The 21,210-nt window shown below is 47.5% G+C and overlaps 2 protein-coding genes across 6 annotated transcripts; both read left to right on the forward strand.

The window, feature by feature from the left end:
- The first annotated feature begins 583 nt into the window (after nucleotides 1-583).
- On the forward strand, nucleotides 584-4,123 carry STOML2 (stomatin like 2). 2 transcript variants are annotated; one of them, XM_029920084.1, is made up of 10 exons: nucleotides 586-697; nucleotides 937-1,074; nucleotides 1,528-1,627; nucleotides 1,766-1,824; nucleotides 1,917-2,018; nucleotides 2,167-2,301; nucleotides 2,455-2,599; nucleotides 2,719-2,798; nucleotides 3,054-3,182; nucleotides 3,844-4,123. In XM_029920084.1, the coding sequence occupies exons 1-10, from the start codon at nucleotides 653-655 to the stop codon at nucleotides 3,979-3,981; spliced, it is 1,071 nt and encodes a 356-aa protein (XP_029775944.1). In that variant the 5' UTR covers nucleotides 586-652; the 3' UTR covers nucleotides 3,982-4,123. The 2 variants fall into 2 exon arrangements, with proteins under 2 accessions (XP_029775945.1, XP_029775944.1); XM_029920085.1 differs by lacking the exons at nucleotides 3,054-3,182; nucleotides 3,844-4,123 and adding an exon at nucleotides 2,958-3,047 and having other exon boundaries at nucleotides 584-697.
- Nucleotides 4,124-8,794: 4,671 nt separating this feature from the next.
- PIGO (phosphatidylinositol glycan anchor biosynthesis class O) lies at nucleotides 8,795-16,604 on the forward strand. Of its 4 annotated transcripts, none has more exons than XM_029920598.1 (11): nucleotides 8,795-8,831; nucleotides 9,597-10,111; nucleotides 10,733-10,876; nucleotides 11,058-11,181; nucleotides 11,653-11,812; nucleotides 12,022-12,201; nucleotides 12,472-13,999; nucleotides 14,570-14,776; nucleotides 14,994-15,205; nucleotides 15,815-15,885; nucleotides 16,039-16,604. In XM_029920598.1, exons 2-11 carry the CDS (start codon nucleotides 9,601-9,603, stop codon nucleotides 16,166-16,168), a joined length of 3,267 nt encoding a protein of 1,088 aa, XP_029776458.1. In that variant the 5' UTR covers nucleotides 8,795-8,831; nucleotides 9,597-9,600; the 3' UTR covers nucleotides 16,169-16,604. The 4 variants fall into 4 exon arrangements, with proteins under 4 accessions (XP_029776458.1, XP_029776459.1, XP_029776461.1 ...); XM_029920599.1 differs by having other exon boundaries at nucleotides 8,798-8,831; nucleotides 9,600-10,111; XM_029920601.1 differs by lacking the exon at nucleotides 8,795-8,831 and adding an exon at nucleotides 8,843-9,048.
- The last annotated feature ends 4,606 nt before the right edge of the window (nucleotides 16,605-21,210 follow it).

Consider the following 21,210-nt stretch of genomic DNA (forward strand, 5'->3'; position numbering starts at 1 on the left):
GGGGCTGTGTGCTGGACTCTGTAAGGGGATCAGGCCTGATAGACCTTGATTGGGAAGAGCTAAGACGTAGAAAAAGCTATGGTGCCTGGGGAGACGAGGGGAGGTGGAAATCTCAGTCCAATCACTAGGCAATGTTAGGCCCAGTCACCACGGCAACGGGAATGGGGTCAGTCCCCAACGGGAGGGCTGGGTATAACACAGCAGGACTACCTGACAATGTCACTATGGCAACATGGCAAAGAGCTCCAATCCCTTGGTCGCTATGGTGATAAGGACATTTAAACGCTCAGAAGGGTAAACTGAGTCTAGGGTGGGGGTAAAGAACGCGGTGGGAGGTGTTTCTGGGACACTTGCACGCGGAAAATAGCCTTCATGATCCCCATGTCCGGTATCTGGAGCTTGATCACAAAGAAACAAGTTTTAGCCTTGGGCCTTCTCTAGAAGGTCTACAAATCCCAGGGAACAACTTGATACACGCTTCAGTTCAAGTAAAGCTGATTGGCTGAAGGTGGGGTGGGGGCGGGAGACGGTAGACTGCCGGAAGTACGTCTGGAGGAGTGGAAATACAGGAGGAAAGGCTCGGTCCGGCTTTCTAGAGTGACCCTCTCTGCTCACCGTCTCGTTGGTTCCGGAGGTCCTGCGGCCGTGGGAAATGCTGGCGCGCGCTGCGCGGGGGACTGGGGCCCTTTTGCTGAGGGTGAGTGCGAGGGAGCCTTCTCCAAGGGTCGGGCCAGAGATCCCCTGGACCTTTACGTGTGAAGGAGCAGGATTCTAAGTTTGGGGAGAGAACTAGGTTCAGAGGTCACGGTACCCACGTGAGTTCCTCTCCGAGGACCTTTTAGGGTCGCGGTTTAAGGAGATGCTCCCTGGACTGGCGCCGAGAAGGGCGATGTGCCCCGCCGTCTGGGTGTCTGCTAATCGTCGTCGTCTCTATAGGGCTCCGTGCAGGTTTCTGGCCGTGCTCCGCGTCGCGCCTCCTCTGGATTGCCCCGAAACACCGTGGTACTGTTTGTGCCGCAGCAAGAGGCCTGGGTGGTGGAGCGAATGGGCCGATTCCACCGGATCCTGGAGCCTGTGAGAACCTCTTCTAACCACTCACGGCCAGCCTGATGCCAAACTTCCTCACGATGTGGGCGGATGGGGTGGGATCTTCTTGGAGCCTGCACCCACCTTTGGCTTCCAGCTCCCCTGGTCAGACCTGGCAGGGCCCAGCCTGCTGAACCCATGTTATCACCTTTTGGTGCTGCTGTAGCATTCCACAGGCCCCGTTCTTGGGTATCTCCCCTATCTACCCTCGCAGCTCCTGTTGTTTGCTACTCTGCTGGCTCCCATCCTCTTGACTGCCCCTTTTGTTCAGCCGTCCCGCTTTGTATTCCCATCTTCTTGGACCTCCCTACCATTGACACCCCCAGTTTTCTGCTTTACTTGGAATGTTCCACACGTTCATTCCATACCCACTCCAGGCCTAGCTTGGATGCCAACCCTACAACCCCCATCCTTCTGAGGACCCATGACTCCTCTTCCCAGGGCTTGAACATCCTCATCCCTGTGTTAGACCGGATCCGATACGTGCAGAGTCTCAAGGAAATTGTCATCAACGTGCCTGAGCAGTCGGCTGTCACTCTCGGTGAGGGGTGCAGGGTGACACGGGTGTTCTGAGACCATTAGGATGTAGTTGCAGGCGATACAGAGCTCATGAGAAAGAGCTGATTGGAAATTGGAAGCCTGATTTTCCTCCTTTTCTCTCCTGCTCCTGTACCTATAGACAATGTAACTCTGCAAATCGATGGAGTCCTTTATCTACGTATCATGGATCCATATAAGGTATCATTTCCTTGGTTTATTCAGCTCCTATGTTTGCTTTTCCCACTAAATTCCTGCACTCAAGCTTCTTACACTTTCCATGCCCCTTTCAGGCAAGCTATGGTGTGGAGGACCCTGAGTATGCTGTCACACAGCTAGCTCAGACGACCATGAGATCAGAGCTTGGCAAACTCTCTCTGGACAAAGTCTTCCGGGTAAGGGGATCTGAGGCAGAGTTACTGTTTGAAGACGCTTACCTCACTCTCAGTCTTTTGTGGGAGTCAAGATCATTCAGAAGCACTTCTACCTTAGACCCCTGATGAGAGGATTGAAGCCGTGGAATTTATACCTCTCTTTCTCCAGGAGCGCGAGTCCCTGAATGCTAGTATTGTGGATGCCATCAATCAGGCTGCTGACTGCTGGGGCATTCGCTGCCTCCGTTATGAGATCAAGGATATCCATGTGCCACCCCGGGTGAAAGAGTCCATGCAGATGCAGGTGGGGGCCAGGGAGGGATGGGGAAGAGGACTTCAGGATGCTCGTGTCTCATGGGGACCTGGACTCCCTTCCCTATCATGATGGGTACAATTGCAGGTCTGTGTAAGAATTGACTCTGACTTTTTGTTGGTGGGGGTTACTGGGGGTTTCTAGGTGGAGGCCGAGAGGCGGAAACGGGCCACAGTTCTGGAGTCTGAGGGGACCCGGGAGTCAGCCATCAACGTGGCAGAGGGGAAGAAGCAGGCACAGATCCTGGCCTCAGAGGCGGAAAAGGCTGAACAAATAAATCAGGCAGCAGGTCTGCAGAGGGTAAAGGCTAAGGGAGGAGAAGGGCTTGGGTCTTTGAGGGTTGGTACTGGGACAGGAGCTTTGAGGTACCCTGACTTCATAAGTAAAGCTCTGTCTCTCTTCTTCCAGGAGAGGCCAGTGCAGTTCTGGCCAAGGCCAAGGCTAAGGCTGAAGCTATTCGGATCCTGGCTGCAGCTCTGACACAGCATGTGAGAGGCCCATGGGTGGGATGGGAAACAGAAATTGACAGTGGAAGAGGTTTTCTCATCTACCCTTGGGAGAAGTTCCTGCCTTTGTGGGTTCCGCCGAGCCAGATTACATGATCTCTTGTATTGTGATCTTGTATTGTGATCTGATTCTCTTTCCAGGAACCTGGCTACTCTTTACTCCCTTCCCCTCCACCTACCCACCTATCTCCTTCTCCAAGACTGTGATCTCTGATTTTATTCCTTCTGTGGCCACAGAATGGAGATGCAGCAGCTTCACTGACTGTGGCTGAGCAGTATGTCAGTGCGTTCTCCAAATTGGCTAAGGACTCCAACACTATCCTGCTGCCCTCCAACCCCAGCGATGTCACCAGCATGGTGGCTCAGGTTAGAGTGCCCTGAGGACCCAGCACAGGACACCAATGTCAAAAACTGACCCCCCCACCCCACCGCCACCATCACAACTTAGACACTATAGAGGCCTTCAGAGTAGCCTGAGCCCTAGACCTTTTGTTAGTCTCTGCAGAGAATAAGTCTCTAAGAATGAGACACCTCCCTCACTCCTAGAGATAGGGGAGCTCTTGAGACCTCTTTTTTTGGGGGTAGATATTTGTACCAGTATTCTGAGGTAACCTTGCTCTGATAGTTTATAAGATTCCTAGAATCAATTCTAAAGCTTGAGTCTTTTTTTTTTTTTTATGTTCTTTATTTATTTTTGAGAGACAGAGAGAGAGAGAGAGACTGTGGGAATAGGGGAGGGTCAGAGAGAGAAGGAGACACAGAATGTGAAGCAGGCTCCAGGCTCCGAGCCAGCTGTCAGCACAGAGCCCCACGCGGGGCTCGAACCCACGAACCATGAGATCATGACCTGAGCCGAAGCTGGACGCTCAACTGACTGAGCCACCCAGGTGCCCCTAAAGCTTGAGTCTTGAGAAAGAGAAAGGAAAGACAAGGTTATTGGCCCCAGCCCACTTTCTTTTTAGCCTTTGGTGGGTTGGGCTATGCCTCTGCCATGTGTCCTCATGGCTCTCTCTGTCCCTTTCCTCAGGCTATGGGTGTGTATGGGGCCCTCACCAAAGCCCCAGTGCCAGGGGCCCAGGACTCGGTCTCCAGTGGGAGCAGCAGAGATGTCCAGGGCACAGATGCAAGTCTTGACGAGGAATTTGATCGAGTCAAACTGAGTTAATGGAGCTCGGCTTGGCCAGAGAGGCTGGGGACAGGGAAACAGTACTCCATACTCTGGCTCTAGCTTCCCTGCCAAGATTTTGTTATTATTTTTTTATTTGAACTTTAATCATGTAATAAACTTGCCAGTGGCAAACCAGAAACTGTCCTCTTTGTTTGGGGAATGAAGTTGGGAAAGTCACCAGTGTTTTCCTTGGATGTCCACTTCCATCCTCCAGTCCTCTCAGATCTAGGGAGCTGATTCCTCCACGACTAAGAATGAACTTTATATATATTAAATCATCCTTTCTGTCTTCAGGAGAAGCTTTGGGACAGGATGGAGGATTAGGCCACGTGTCTACTGAATTGCCAGCTAGGAAGTATAGTCCCCCCTCCTGCTAACTATGGGGATATAAATTTGAGCAGGTATTTGTGGGGATTCTTTATTTATTTTAACTTATTATTTTTTAATATTTTATTTATTTTTGAAAGAGAGACTGTGAGTGGGGGAGAGGCAGAGAGAGAGGGAAACACAGAATCCGAAGCAGGCTCCAGGCTCCGAGCTGTCAGTATACAGCCTGATGCGGGGATCGAACTCAGGAGCTGTGAGATCATGACCTGAACTGAAGTCAGATGCTTAACTGACTGAGCCATGCAGGTGCCCCTGTGGGGATTATTTTCCTTTAAAGTAAGCTCTATACCTAATGTGGGACTTGAACTCAGAACCCCAAGATCAAAAGTAGCCTGCTTTACCGACTGACCCAGCTAGGCACCCCTTGGGGGATTTTTTTATGGGTAGAGAACTACTCTGGCAAGATAGTACTGTTCTGTGCTTAAAGGGTTCTCAGGGACTGAGAACACTCGTTCGTTCAAAGACATGATGTCTGCCATGTGCCAAACTCAGTGCTAGGGCTAACTCAGTAGGTTATAAAAGCTGTTTAGACCTAGTGGTTCCTGCTTTCACAGAACATCAGGTTGGGCAGGGAAGACCCAGAGATACAAAGTAATAAGTGCTAGGATGGAAGAAAATTCTGGTTGAGGGATCCTAGAGGGAGGAGCATGCCAGCTTGTGGGCAGCAAGATTGCCAACTCTCCCACTGAGCTCAGGCTGGAAAAATTAACACGTTCACCAGGCTAGGGTTTGGTACTAGAATATGTAAAGGCCCATGGTTCCAGAGAAGTTGGAACATTCAGAGTTGTTTGCTGAGACTGAAGGGTGGCTGGGATGTTAGGGGGTGTGACTGGATGGCAAGGGCCACATCATAGGGAGACCGAGTGCAGAAGAGTTTAAACTTTAGCTTTAGGGTAGGGAGGTATCCATGAAGGGTGTTTTCTGCCTTCCCATGAAGACTTTGAGGAAGATTTAGGTAGTCACAGTAGTGTTAGATACAGCTGTCCTATTGCAATGTGGACAGGGTATTTGAAGGAGAGGTGAGAGACTGAACAATCCTGGAGTAAGAAGGCGGCTTCAACAATCCTGGAGAGGCCTGAACTGAAGTAAGGAGCCATTGGGATGGAGGTGGAGGGATGACATTTTTCAACATGTGTCTGAATTAGAATTTACTTGGGTATCATTTGATGCCGGTTGAACCCCAAATAGTGCCCGGCACTAAGTAATGAGGAATACAATTCCCTGTTCAATGAGTCTAGGTTGTTGTTTTTTTTAAGATTTTTAATATTTAAAAATTTTTTTAATGTTTTATTTATTTTTGATACAGAGAGAGACAGAGCATGAGAGGGGGAGGGGCAGAGAGAGGAAACACGGAACCGGAAGCAGGCTCCAGGCTCTGAGCTAGCTGTCAGCACAGAGCCTGACGTGGGGCTCGAACCCACGAACGTGAGATCTGACCTGAGCCGAAGTTGGAGGCTTAACCGACTGAGCCACCCAGGCGCCCCTAAATTTTTTTTTTAAGGATTTTATTTTTTGAGTAATTTCTACACCCAACATGGGCCTTGAACTTGAAATTGTGAGATCGAGAATCACATGCTGTACTGACTGAGCCAGCCAGGTGCCCCTCAATTTGTTTAAGTCCTATTTGGAAGGGACAAACCATTAATAAGATGTTTAGTATTTCACACGCTGGTGAGTTGTGCTATAGAAGAAATTAAAGAAAGAGGAATCTGGTGAAATGGGCTGTAATCTGTAACATTAGAGGGTTCCAGGAAGCCTCTGGATGTTATATTTGAGCTTAGATATGGAGATGAGGGGAAGGCCCATTTGGGCACCTGGGAGTAAAGCGGACTGGAGATCCTAAATGCAGTGGCCTTGAGGCAGAGCTTGCCTGCCTTATAACTGGAAGAGCAAAGGAGCTACAGTGGATGAAGCAGCGTTAAGGAAGCAAAGAAGCGGCAGCTAGATGAATCAGGGAGCTGGTGTATAGACTTGCAGTGCTGCTATGGAGGACTACTACAAGAACTTGGGCTTTACTATGAATGTGAAACAAGTGCAGAGGGTTTTTGTTTTGTCTTATTTTTTAATGTTTTATTTTATTTTGAGAGAGAGAGAGAGACTGCGTGAGCAGGGGAGGGTCAGAGAGAGGAGGAGTCACAGGATCTGAAGACAGGCTCCAGGCTCTGAGCTAGCTGTCAGCACAGAGCCTGAACCCACAAACCGTGAGATCATGACCTGAGCTGAAGCCAGACGCTTAACCAACTGAGCCACCCAGGTGCCCCTGTTTTGTTTTTAATAGTAGTTTTACCGAGATGTAATTCACATACATACACTTAACCCACTTAAAGTGTTAATTCAATCATTTTAAGTATATTCAGAGTTGTACAACCATCACAATTTTAGAACATTTTCATCATCTCTCCTCCATTCCTATTCCACTATCAAAACCCTGTGCCCATTAGTAGTCATTCCTCTCTCCTTCCTAGCCCTAGGAACCCACTAACTGTTCCTGTAGCTTTACATATTCATGTAAATGGAGTAATGTAAAATGCTATTTTGTGATTGGCTTCTTTCACTCAACATAAGTTTTTAAGTTTCATCCATGTAATAGCATGTAGCAGTAGTTCATTCCTTTTTATGGCTGAACAATATTCAATTTTATACATATACTATATTTTGTTTATCTTTTCATCAGTGAAGGCCATTTGGGTTGTTCTGTTGCGATGAACTGTCACATGCAAGTTTTTGTGTGAACATATGCTTTTCATTTCTCTTGGATGTTTATCTAGGAGTGGAATTGTTGGGGCACATGGTAATTCTATGTTTAACTTTTTGAAGAACTGCCAGACTGCTTTCCAAAGCACCATTTTACATTCCCAAGGCAGTGCCCAAATTTCTCCACGCCCATGCCAATCCTTGTTACTTGTCTCTTCTATTCCAGCCATCCTAGTGGGTTTGAAGTGGTATCTCTAGTACTTCCCTGATGGTTAATGATGTTGAGCATCTTTTTCTGTGCTAATCAGTCATTGTATATTCTCTTTGGAGAAATGTCTATTCAGATCCTTTGCCCATTTTTTTTTCTTTTAGTAGGCTCCACATGGAGCCCAACATGGGGCTTGAACACACACCCTGAAATCAAGAACTAAGCTGAGGGGTGCCTGGGTGGCTCAGTAGGTTAAACCTCTGACTTCGGCTCAGGTCAGATCTCACGTTCGTGGGTTCGAGCCCCGCATCGGGCTCTGTGCTGACAGCTAGCTCAGAGCCTGGAGCCTGTTTCTGGTTCTGTGTCTCCTCCTCTCTCTGCCTCTCACCCTCTCATGCTCTCTCTCTGTATCAAAAATAAATAAAACATTTTTAAAAATAAAAAAAAATAAAAAAAACTAAGCTGAGATCAAGAATTGGACATTTAGGGGCACCTGGGTGGCTTACTTGGTTAAGTGTCCAACTTCAGCTCAGGTCATGATTTGTGAGTTTGAGCCCCACATCGGGCTCTGTACTGACAGCTCAGAGCATGGATCCCGCTTCCAATTCTGTGTCTCCTTCCCTCTCTGCTCCTCCCCTGCTCATACACACACACACACACACACACACACTCTCTCTCTCTCTCTCTCTCTCTCTCTCTCTTTCTCTCTCTCTCTTACTCATAAATAAACATTAAAAAATAAAAAAAAAAAGAGTTGGACACTTAACAAACTGAGCCACCTAGGCACCCCTATCCTTTTCCCATTTAAAATTTTTATTTTTATTTACTTATTTTACTTTTTAAAATGTTTATTCATTTATTTTTGAGAGAGAAAGAAAGAATAGGGTAGGGTCAGAGAGAGAATCCCAAGCAGGGTCTATGCTGCCAGCCCAGAGCCCAATGCAGGGCTGGATCCCATGAACCAGTAGACCACATCGCCAGCCAAAACCAAGAGTCAGATGCTCAACTGGTTGAGCCACCCAGGCACCTCTTATTTTTTATTTTTTTAAAAGTAGGCCTATGCTCAAGGTGGGGCTTGAACTTATAACCCCAAGATGAAATGTTGCATGCTCTATCAACTGAGCCAGCCAGATGCCCCTGCCTTTGCTCATTCTTAAATTGGATTATTTTTTGAATTATTGAGTTGGAAAGTCCCATGAAAGACATGAAGAGGAGAAATAATAAAACCTATCAATTGGTGTCAGTTAAGCAAATAGAAGATAAATATTATTTATCCCTATTTTACAGATGAGATAATGCCCAATAATGCCAGTGAGTGACAGAGCTAGGATTCAAGCTAAGTTTGATTCCAAAAGGCCAGCTCTTACCCTTAACCAAGAATGACCAGTGGTTCACTGAGCTCTTAGTTCTTGCTCCTAAGACCTGCGTTCCTTGAGGAACTTCCTCGGAGGTGTCGGCAGATGGCGATAGGGCCCCTGTGGGCCACTCTATCCGGCACGCGTCCGTCTATGGTGCCAGTGCGCAGGCGTCGCCGCTGCGCTTCCGGGCGCCGTTGAAGGTGAGCCAGGGTCTCCGAGAATCTACTCTAACTCCCTCCTCCTCAATCCCCTTTCCCGAATTGAACCATCCCCCGGTACTTAGCGTGCTAAGTACCGGAGTCAGGGTGCCCAGGAGATGGTCAGGTAGCCACTAGAGGAGGCAGAGCTGTCCGGACGTGTGGGTCCCGGTGAGGTCCCTCCGGCTCTAGACCCCGCGATTCTGCTTTGCTGCGTGGGGTAGGTCGTGACTCTGGTCTTCTGGCGATCCTGGCTGTCCAGAAGCGGAGCATGACTCCTCCCCTTGGTCCTCTTGGCCTCCACCAGGCGGCGCCGTCAGTCGGCCCAGGTTCCCTTGAGCTTGGAGCCCTGGCCTTCCCAGGGGTGTTGGCAAAGAGAGGCGGAGAAATGAGCTGTCAGAGAGCAGTGTGCCACTTGAAATAAGTTTCCCTCGTGGACAGTGCTTTTCATCATTAGCATCTCCTGGAGTACATGTGCAAATCCCTATGCTCCACGCCCAAAGATCCTGATTCAGTAGATCTGGAGTGGGGCCTGGAAATTAGCATTTTAAGCAGCTGCTCCAGGTTGATGCCCATAATATGCGGACCTCACCTTCAGAAACACCGGTATAGCTGGTGGAGAGGAACACTGCATTGGGTTGGCTATGGGGCTGTTTCTCTTTTGGAAGGCTTTCAAGAGGAAGTGATTCTAGCTGGGCTTTGTATTGAGGGACCAGAATATCCATTGGTTCTTTACCCCACAATGATGAATTCCCTCCCCGCTACCAGCAGGATGCAGAAGATCTCAGTGCTGCTCTTCCTGGCCTGGGTCGGCTTCCTCTTCTACGCTGGCATTGCCCTCTTCACCAGTGGTTTCCTGCTCACCCGTTTGGAGCTCACCAACCATAGCAGCTGCCAAGAGCCCTCAGGCCCTGGGTCCCTGCCATGGGGAAGCCAAGGGAAACCTGGGGCCTGCTGGATGGCTTCTCGATTCTCTCGGGTTGTGTTGGTGCTGATAGATGCTCTGCGATTTGACTTTGCCCAGCCGCAGCGCTCACATGGTCCTGGGGAACCCCCTGTCTCTCTGCCCTTCCTGGGCAAACTGGACTTCTTGCAGAGGATCCTGGAGACTCAGCCTCACCATGCCAGGCTCTACCAGTCTAAGGCTGATCCCCCCACCACCACCATGCAGCGCCTCAAGGCCCTCACCACTGGCTCACTGCCTACCTTTATTGATGCCGGCAGTAACTTTGCCAGCTATGCCATAGTGGAAGACAATCTCATTAAGCAGTTTGCCAGTGCAGGTTAGTTTGGACCTCTTTGGAGGCCAAGAGTACCTTAGCAAAATTTTTCTTTAGAAGTCAGAGAGCCAGAAATTTGTGTGCCCAGCTGCATGCTAAACTGTGCTGTGGGAGGAGAGGGGAAGAGAAAGAGACAAGGGCCTGCATGCAGCAAGTACAGATCTGGGCTTTGTCCTTCTGGAGATTCTAGTCTGCATGGAATGTTGGTTTTATTTTGGGGGAGATCTCAGTAAGGGGCAGTGGAAAAATGAAGAGAAGATGTGAATCTGGTATCCTCACAAGTGAGAGAGCAGAGAGTCCATGTCCTGTCCACTCACTGACTTGGAGAAAGTAACATATACCCAGGGAAGACAGAGCAGCAAAGATAGCCAAGAACTGAGAATTAGCAGAGCCTTTTGTAGAGACAAGGAATGAGAAGTCTGGTTATTGGGGAAACTATGGTTATCAGGGAAAGCTTCTTGGCAGAAAATCTTAGGCCTTGGGAGATAAAGAGCTGCTGGATGAAATTGCTCTGCCTTAGAATGCATGGTTGAGATTTCTGATGAGTCTTTAAAGGTCTCCCCATTTTTTTCCCCCCTGCCTTGACTCCTACTCAGGCTGTGACCTACTCTCATGTCCCTGCAGGAAGGCGTGTGGTCTTCATGGGAGATGATACCTGGAAAGATCTTTTTCCTGGAGCTTTCTCTCAAGCTTTCTTCTTCCCATCTTTCAATGTCAGAGACCTGCACACAGTGGACAATGGCATCCTGGAACACCTCTACCCAACCAGTGAGCATGGGGCCAGAGGCAGGTCTGACTAGGAGCTGGGGAGGGCTGCTTCAAGTCACAAATTCTGAGCCTCCCAAGGGTGAAGTGGCCTGGGCTTATGTCCCTTGACATAGTGTCAAAGGCTGGCTGGGGTTGAGGAGTGGGCCTTAGTTTCCTGTCCTCAGTGTTCTTCCTTTCACAGTGGACGGTAATGAATGGGATATGCTGATTGCTCACTTCCTGGGTGTGGATCACTGTGGCCACAAGCATGGCCCTTACCACCCTGAAATGGCCAAGAAACTTCGCCAAATGGACCAGGTGATCCAGTGAGTGTGGGTTATTGGCTGGGGGAGTGGGTTTATGTCTGAGAATCTCAGGATATATTGGCCCAAGAAAAAAAGTCTTTATCTTAAAAACTCTTTCGTTGCTGAATTCTCTCTTTTCTAGACCTTTCTCTCTCTTTCTTTCTACTTTCTTTCTTAATGTTTATTTATTTTTGAGAGAGAGAGAGAAAGAGAGAGAGAGAGAGAGAGAGAGCGCGAGAACACAAGCTGGCGAGGGGCAGAGAGAGAAGGAGTCACAGAATCCAAAGCAACTAGGCCTTTCTTTTAAAGCTAGGCGCCTCATTCATCTTGAGTAACTCAGCATGTGGCTTTGGGCAATAGGGTTATGAATGAAGAGGTATCTCTTTGCTAAAAGTCTGAGCCCTCCTGATGGAAGTTATGGCTGGGGGTAAATGGGTCTCCAAGGAAATTCTTTATCCATTCTTACCCCCTGACATATTTCTTGGCCCTCAGGGGACTTGTGGAGCGTCTGGAGAATGACACACTGCTGGTGGTGATTGGGGACCATGGAATGACCATGACTGGGGACCATGGAGGGGATAGTGAGCTGGAGATGTCAGCTGCACTTTTTCTGTACAGTCCCATGGCCCTCTTTCCCAGTGCCCCACCACAGGTGAGGTCTGGGGTGTGTTTTGTCAAGGTCTCCTGGTATTCAGTCTCATCATGATCACAGCATTCTTGTGGATCTCTCCATTTTAGGCCCCCAAATTCATGACCCTGGGTATTCCCCATTCATTTCCTACCTAGGTCCCTATGTCTTCCATTCCAAATCCTGACTTCAGCTCTGTGGTGAACCTATTGGCCCCTATTCTTTTCCTTTAGGAGCCAGAGATAGTTCCTCAAATCAACCTTGTACCTACGCTGGCCCTGCTGCTGGGCCTGCCCATTCCATTTGGGAACATCGGAGAGGTAATGGTTGAGCTGTTCTCAGTGGTTGAAGACCCCCAGCCTCACTCGTCTGTTCTGGCCCAAGCCTCAGCTCTCCATCTCAATGCCCAGCAGGTAGGTGATGGGTTGGGCTTCCAGTTGATAGAGCTAGGGTGGGTATAGGAGAAGCATGATGATCACTCCATTGTCTTTTGTTCATTTTTACTCCCATTAAATAGCCAATAGGTCCATAGCCATGTCCTCCTTCCATTATCCCTTTCTTCCTCTGTGTCCTGGACAGAGTTTGGGTCCCTGATTTCCAGATACCCACTTTGGTAACACCCTTGCCTCTGTCCTGGTTTATATCTTTAATGTGTTCCCTTGGCCTCTGACCATTTTTGCCAGGTATCCCGATTTCTTCACACCTACTCAGCTGCTGCTCAGGACCTTCAAATTAAGGAGCTTCATCAGCTGCAGAACCTCTTCTCCAAGGCCTCTGCTGACTACCAGCGGCTTCTCCAGAGCCCACAAGGGGCTGAGGCAGCACTACAGACTGTGATTACTGAGCTGCAGCAGTTCCTGCGGGGAGTTCGGGCCATGTGCATTGAGTCTTGGGCTCGTTTCTCTTTGGTTCGCATGGCAGGGGGTGCTGCTCTTATGGCTGCTGCCTGCCTTCTTTGCTTGCTGGTATCCCAATGGTTAACATCCCCAGGCTTCTACTTCCGCCCCCTCCTCCTGACACCCATGGCCTATGGTCTGGCTGGTGCCATAGTGTGTGCTGGACTCCTGACAACTTCAGGGCTGAAGCTGGATCCAGTGGTCCTAGGGGCCATGGCTGCAGTGGGCTCACTCCTCCCTTTTCTGTGGAAAGCTTGGGCTGGCTGGGGGGCCAAGAGTCCCCTGGCAGCCCTACTTCCCATCCCTGGGCCTGTTATGTTATTCCTGCTCATTCGTTTTGCTGCTTTCTTCTCTGATAGTTTTGTTGTAGCTGAGGCCAGGGCCACCACCTTCCTCTTGGGCTCATTCATCTTGCTCATGGTTGCCCAGCTTCACTGGGAGGGCAAGCTGCTGCCGCCTAAGCTTCTCACAATGCCCCGCTTTTGCCTTTCGGCCTCAACAGGCCCACCACGGCACAATGGCACACATGCCCTGGGACTTGGAGTTGGGTTGCTTTTATGTATAAGGCTAGCTGGGCTTTTTCATCGTTGTCCTGAAGAGACACCTGCTTGCCATTCCTCTCCCTGGCTGAGTCCCTTGGCATCCATGGTGGGTGGTCGAGCTAAGAATTTTTGGTATGGAGCTTGTGTGGGGGCTTTGGTAGCCCTGTTAGCTGCTGTGCGCCTGTGGCTTCGCCGCTATAGTAACCTCAAGAGCCCTGAGCCCTCTGTGCTCTTTGTGCGCTGGGGGCTGCCCCTAATGGTACTAGGCACTGCTGCTTACTGGGCACTGGCATCAGGGGCAGATGAAGCACCCCCACGTCTCCAGGCCCTGGTTGCTGGAGCATCAGTTGTGCTGCCCAGGGCTGTGGCAGGGTTGGCTGCTTCAGGGCTCATGCTGCTGCTCTGGAGGCCTGTGACAGTGCTAGTGAAGGCTACAACGGGTGCTCCAAGGACCAGGACTGTCCTCACTCCCTTCTCAGGTCCCCCAACTTCCCGCGCTGACCTGGATTATGTGGTTCCTCAAATCTACCGACATATGCAGGAGGAGTTCCGGGGCCGTCTAGAGAGGACCAAATCCCGGGGCCCCTTGACTGTGGAAGCTTATCAGTTGGGGAGTGTCTACTCAGCTGCTGTGGTCACTGCTCTCACCCTCTTGGCCTTCCCACTTCTGCTTTTGCATGCAGAGCGCATTAGCCTTGTGTTCCTGCTTCTGTTTCTGCAGAGCTTCCTTCTCCTGCATCTGCTTGCTGCTGGGATACCCATCACAACCCCTGGTAAATACATTTCTCAGCCCTGATTCATCCAAGGACAGTAGTGATGTGACTTCAGCCCCTCTTGTTTTCAGGGAGGTGTTGCTCCTCATATTCTTCACACAGTTGGGAGGGTTCTCCAGATGTCCTCTTATCTACTGTAGCCAAGCTAATTGATCTCTCCTACTGGCTCTCAAGGCCAGCAAGGTTCATGGAGGAGGGAGACAGGAGTACTCCCAAGACTCATTTCTTATGGAAATGCTGCATCTTCATGAGTGCATTTCCTGATTTTCCAGTGATGGGGAATGTTGAATTATGAGTATGTAATGTTATAGTGAACTGTGCATATATGAGAGAGAGAAAGAGATAGACCATAGTTCAGATATTCAGATTAGTGTAATGGGGACTTAGAGCCACAAAGGGAATTAGAATAACAGTGTTGAATGTAAAGAGGTTGGATGATGGGTATGTGCAAGTGTGTTTGAGGGTGTGTGTGAGCAGCACTGAAGTAGTAGGAGTATATGATCATAAAGCAGTAGCCTATGGATTAAAAGAACGGGATGTGACTGTGAAGAGGTGTATCTCTTTCCCCAGGTCCTTTTACTGTGCCGTGGCAGGCAGTTTCTGCCTGGGCCCTCATGGCCACACAGACGTTCTACTCCACGGGCCACCAGCCTGTTTTTCCAGCCATTCATTGGCACGCAGCCTTCGTGGGATTCCCAGAGGGCCATGGCTCCTCCACCTGGCTGCCTGCTCTGTTGGTGGGAGCCAACACCTTTGCCTCCCATCTCCTCTTTGCAGGTACCTCCTCATTCCTCTCTTGCTTCCCTTGTTTACTCTGATTTTGTGGAAGGAAAAGAAACTCCTGGATTTGAGTGGGGAGATGTGTTATTGTTGGATCTTTGGCTCCCCTTGGCCAATGTTAATTGGAGCCTCAGTCAACTAGAGTGGTTGGGAGCCAGGGTGGCCTGGTCCCTGGGTCCTCCATTGATTCTAGCCCTGCCTTCCTCTGAGGCAGTAGGTTGCCCATTGCTTCTACTCTGGCCCTTCCTGTGTGAGAGTCAAGGACCCCGGAAGAGGTGGCAGCCCCTAGGGAATGAAGCTGAAGCCAGAGTCAGGCCTGAGGAGGAGGAGCCACTGATGGAGATGCGGCTCCGGGATGCGCCTCATCACTTCAATGCAGCACTGCTGCAGCTGGGCCTCAAGTACCTCTTTGTCCTTGGTATTCAGGTAGGTGCAGGGAGAGATCATGGGGTTAGTGACCTTTTCTCATGTGTGTATATCACATTCTTTTTTTCATACTTTACCAAAACCCTGGGAGAGAGCCTTGACTGAAGTGTAGGTAAGCAAAATGGTTGCCCAAGGCCAGTGGCCTCAAGTGGTTATATTGAGACTTAAACCTGAGTCTCCTTAGTCCCGGTGGTTGATTGTTTCTTCTCTGCAAGCCAGTTCTGGACCCTGCTGGTTGCACTTGAGGATACCTCCACTAGTGGACAGACTAGAAAAACTGAGGTGATGGCCAGGATTCTTTCCCAGGTTGTGGTCATTGATCTTCCTTCCCTTCAAGGGCAGAAGGTGTGACTCTGACATCTTCCTCCACCCTGGGAGGCAGAGCCTGAGTATAAGCAGCACAAATGGATAGTGCTTGCTGAAGATCACACAGTGAGTCATGGTGAGGCCAGGAAAAGAATTAGGTCTCCCAACTCCTCACCTAGTTTTTTTTTCACTGACATGTAGTACTTTCCTACTCCTCCCATTCTTCACAGGGGCCTATAGCAACTGTCCCTTTGACCTGCTTCCTTTTCCCCTCCCCAAATGACCTTTCCTATCCTTTCTTAGATTCTGGCCTGTGCCTTGGCAGCCTCCATCCTCCGCAGGCATCTCATGGTCTGGAAGGTGTTTGCTCCCAAGTGAGTGGATTTGCTTGAGAAGTATTGGTGTTGTGGAGGGTGAAGCCTAGATGGAAGAATGAACATCAGGGCGGGCAGGTTTTGTCTCATCAGGGAAAAGGCCTCTAGATCTACTCACAGTGTCCCCTGAAAATTCTCCACCTTTCTTTACAGGTTCATTTTTGAGGCTGTGGGCTTCATTGTGAGCAGCGTGGGACTTTTCTTGGGCATAGCTTTGGTGATGCGAGTGGATGGTGCTGTGAGCTCCTGGTTCAGGCAGCTAGTTCTGGCCCAGCAGAGGTAGCCTAGGCTGCGAGTGCTAGCTTATGGCCACAGGGAGAGCTGAAGAACAATCTAGCCTGGCCTATACAGGTGCTGGATCATCTGCAAGAGAGGCTTAGCCATACTTCTTACCACCATGCAGCCAGGAACTACTGACATCTGGGACTTCATTATTTTATATTTCAAAATTATAGTGGGGTGTGGTCCCTAACTCGTACTTTGGATGCATCTAAGGGACTTGAGGGTGGTCTCCAAAGTAGAATAAAGTAATAATGTAAGTACATGTGTCTGAGATGGGGGGAGCCCCCCCTGTCCTACAGGGACTAGGAGGAGGGTCACTGTCCCCTCCTATGAGGCACAGATGGCACCAGCCATCTTGTGCAGACCTGGCGACACCTGAAAACTTTAGGGAAGTGGTTGGAGTTGTCTGAATTACACTTCTACCTCTTCTCAAATCACTCCTGTTTTCCCATCTGCCTTTTTTTTCCTTTTTTCTTTTTTTTTTTTGCCATTTAACATATTTTATTAAATACTTATGCTCTAGCTAATAGCAAAGACAGCTGGAACACGGGCAACATGGAGTACACGGACCCCTGTCGAAGCCTCAAACAGTGTTGCATTCCCTCCTTTGTTGTGTTCTTTCATGCTAGACACACTTTGCCCTTCACTTTTGTGAAGGTCAGGAGGCCACCCTAGTTTTCCAACTTTGCTGCCATTTATGAGACCTAATTGCCCATCTTACATAGCATTCTGTCTTGTCCCATTGATTATTCCTGACTTGAAGCCAAAACTGTATAAATTTAATGCATGTCTGTCTCTTATGCTCCATCTACCTCACTAATGTGTAAGATTGAAGTGCTGGTGTGAAATTCTCATGGAAATGTCCATCAAAGGAGGGGGAGGGGAAGACCCTTGAGGAGAAGGGTCAGGACTGGGATTTGATGTTTGATAATGCCCAGGACAGAAGATGAAACAACTGAAAGAGCAGAGGTTGAATCATTGGAACGGCACTTTGGTTGGCAGAAGGAAGAAAAACTTAAGTAGCAGTGATGGTGAAGTAAAGGTGTTCACCACTGTGGCAGCTAAAGGAAGAGTTGGAGTTATTAGTGGCTAATAGTCTCTAGTGCTACAGAGGTCAAACAGAAAGATAAGTTCGTACTATTTAAGGCAGTTAGAGGATAGGACATTGGTAACCCTGGCAGGAATAGATTTAATAATATAAGAATAAGAGAAGGAGTTAGGTCCCAGCTAAAACTAAGATGAATTAGAAAAAGGTCCCTTCCTCTTCCTCAATCTGGGGGACACTATTCCCAAGCATCATTTAATAAGCATACAGTGCCACTGTGAGAAGTAAAGATCATTTCCCATCCCTAGCACCCATGGGAACAATTTCAGAGCCTAGTCCTTCACCTTGTCCTAGTCAGGTTCCCCCCAAACCCGTTCCTTTTTTGCAGAGAGCCTCCTTCCCTGGAGCCTAAGGAAAATCTGTTCTGGCAACCATGGGGTATTTCTTTTTCTGATCTGACTACAAGATCCTTTTAGAGAAAGATCTATTAAAAGTTCTTGGGGGGCGCCTTGGTGGCTTAGTCGGTTAGCATCTGACCTCAGCTCAGTCGTGATCTCATGGTTTGTGGGTTTGAGCCCTCTGATGGGCTCTGTGATGCCAATGCAGAGCCTGGAGCCTGCTTGGAATTCTGTCTCCCTCTCTTTCTGCCTCTCCCCGCACAATGCTCTGTTCCTCATTCTCTCTCAAAAATGAATAAACATTTAAAAAAATTAAAAATTCTTTGGGCGCGCCTGAGTGGATTAGTTAGTTGAGCATCTGACTCTTGATTTCTGCTCAGGTCATGATCCCAGGGTAGTAGGATTGAGCCCCATGAGCCCCTCTGCCTAAAAGTCTTTCTCCCCCTCTGCCTTTCTCCCCTGCTTGTACCCTTTCTCTTTCTCTCTTTCAAGAAAAAATTCTCACTTTTGCCTCTTGACATCAAAGAGCCCATTACACATTAACATACTATTTGTTATTTTGTTTGAGAGCCAGAGTGTGAACTGGGGAGGGGCAGAAGGAGAGGAAGAGAGAGCCTTAAGCAGGCTCAATGTTCAGTGCTGAGTTCAATGATGGCTGTTCCATCACCCTGGGATCATGACCTGAGCCAAAATCTAGAGTCAGATGCTTAACCAACTGAACCACTAGGGTGCCCCTCTTTTTTAAAGACCTTAATTGAGGTACAATTTACCATAAAATTCAGTCATTTAATATGCATAATTCAGGGTGCCTGGATGGCTCAGTCAGTTAAGCATCTGACTCAATTTTGGCTCAGGTCAGGATCTCACGGTTGTAAGATAAAGCCCAATGTTGGGCTTAGCGCTGGGCATGGAGTTTGCTTAAGATTCTCTCCCTCTCCCTCTGCGCCTCCACCTCTCTCTGTCTCTCTCTCTCTCAAAAATAGTGCATAATTCAATAATTTTTAGTATATTCACAGAATTGTGCAACCATCATCACAGTTAATTTTAGAACATTTTCATCACCCAAAAAACAAATTCCATACTCTTTCCTCTTGCCTGCCAATCCTCCCTACCTCCATCCCTAACCCTAGGCAACCACTAATCTGCCTTCTGATTATATTGCCTATTTTGGACATTTCATATAAATGGAATCTTACAATATGGGGCCTTTTCTGGCTTTAACTAAGCCTAATGTTTTCAAGGTTCACCCATGTTTCAATACATATGAGTATTTCATTTCTTTCTTATGAGCAAATAATGTTCCATTGTATGGATATATCAATTTTGTTTATTCATTCATCCATTGATGGACATTTGGGTTCTTTGCACCTTATGGCTATGAATAATGCTGCTCTGAACATTGATATACAAGTTTTGTTTTGATGTATGTTTTCATTTCATTTTCATTTAGAGTTAGTGGTATATTGTGGAATTGCTAGGTCCTATGGTAAATCCATGCTTGACTTTTTGAGGAACTGCCAGTTTGTTTTCCAAGGCTGTTGCACCATTGAATATTCCCATCATTAGTGTATGAGGGTACCAATTTCTGTACATCCATGATTTTACTTACTATTAACTATTTTTTTATTCTAATCATCCTAGCGGGTGTGGATGGGTCTCATTGTGTTTTTGGTTTGCATGTCTTTGATGACTAGTGATATTGAGCATTTTTCTTATGCTTATTGGAGAACTGTCCATTCAGATGAATCCTTTTTCTGTTTATTGAGTTTTCTTTTTGTTTTTGAGTTATAAGCATTGTTTATATACTCTAAATAGAAGTCCCTTGTCATATGTATGATCTGCAAATATTTTACCCATCTCTGGGTTGTCTTTTTTTTTTTTTTTTAATCAGACTCCTCACCCAAGTTGTGGCTTGAACTCATAACCCTGCTATCAAGAGTCACATGCTCTACCATGTGAGGCAGCCACCCCAGGCATTTCATTTTCTTGATAGTGTTCTTTGAAGCACAAAATTTTAAAATTTTGATTAAGTCCAATTCTATTTTTCTTTTGTTGCTTGTTGTTTTGGTGTTAAATATAAGAAATCTTGTCTAGTGTCACAATTCAGTTAAAGAAATTTTTATTACTCCCGCAAAGTCCCTATATTTTGTTTACAAGGAATCCCCAATTTCACCATAGGCCACTGATCTATTTTCTGTTTTTCTAAATTTGTTTTTTCTGGACATATCATACAAATGGAATCATCAAATATGTGGTCTTTGGGTCTGGTTTCTTTGACATAGAATGTTTTTTTTTTAATTTTTTAATGTTTTTTAATTTATTTTTGAGAGGCAGAGACAGCGCGAGCAGGGGAGAGTCAGAGAAAGAGGGAGATACAGAATCTAAAGACAGACTCCAGGCTCTGAGCTAGCTGTCAGCACAGAGCCCGACGTGGGACTCAAACCACAAACTGTGAGATATGACCTGAGCCGAAGTCAGACACTTAACCGACTGAGCCACCCAGGTGCCCCAACATAGAATGTTTTTGAGGTTCGTCTATGTTGATGCATGTATCAGTTTTTGGCACTTTTTATTGCTGAGTCATATTCCATTATATGGCTATGATCAGCCAATGGGCATTTGGATTGTTTTTAGTTTTTTTTTTTTTAGCTATTATGAATATTTTTGTAGCTACTACGAGCATTTGCATACTAGTCTTGGTGTAGACATAGTCGTTTTTTTGTGTTTTGTTTTTTTTAAGAGAGAGTGCTAGTGAGCAAGGGGCAGAGAGAGAGAATCCCACGAGGGGCGCAGGGTGCAAGAGAGAGAGAGGGGGAGAGAGAGAAGCTCACCCAAAGTGGGGCTTAAGCTCATCTGATGCAGGACTTGTACTCATGAATGGTGAGATCATGACCTGAGCCGAAGTAAGATGCTCAACTGACTAAGCCACCTGGGTACCTTTGTTTTTGTTTTTCTTGAGAGGATTCCTTGGAGTGGAATTGCTGTATGATTTGCTTTTTTAGAAATTGCCAAACTATTTTCTAAGGTATCTATAATGTTTTATATTCCCACTATGTATAAAGGTTTTAAGTTTCTCCACATCCTCTCCAACATTTGGTATTATCTGTTTTGTTTTGTTTTTTGGTGGTGGCTTTTTTGTTTTGTTCTGTTTTTTTAGGTAGGCTCTACACCCAATGTGGGGCTGGAACTTAACCTTGAGATCAAGAGTTGCATGCCATACTAACTCAGCAAGCTATGTGCCTTTTTTATTCTCTGTTTTTGTTTTTTTCTTTTTTTTTTTTTTTTTTGGTAATGGCTTATTTTATTTTATTATTTTTTAAGTTCTTTATTTTTGAGAGACAGAGACAGTGAGAACAGGGGAGGGTCAGAGAAAGAGGGAGATACAGAATCTGAAGCAGGCTCCAGGCTCTGATCTAGCAGTCAGCACAGAGCCCGACGTGGGACTGGAACCCACGAACCATGAGATCATAACCTGAGCCGAAGCCGGAAAGCTTAACCGACTGAGTCACCCAGGCGCCCCACTTATTTTAATTTTGAGAGAGACAGGGTGTGAGCAGGGGAAGGGCAAAGAGAGAGAGAGAGAGAAAGCAAAAGTGAGAG

Source organism: Suricata suricatta, chromosome 13 (genome assembly GCF_006229205.1).
Source record: "Suricata suricatta isolate VVHF042 chromosome 13, meerkat_22Aug2017_6uvM2_HiC, whole genome shotgun sequence".
NCBI classification, from domain to species: Eukaryota; Metazoa; Chordata; class Mammalia; order Carnivora; family Herpestidae; genus Suricata; species Suricata suricatta.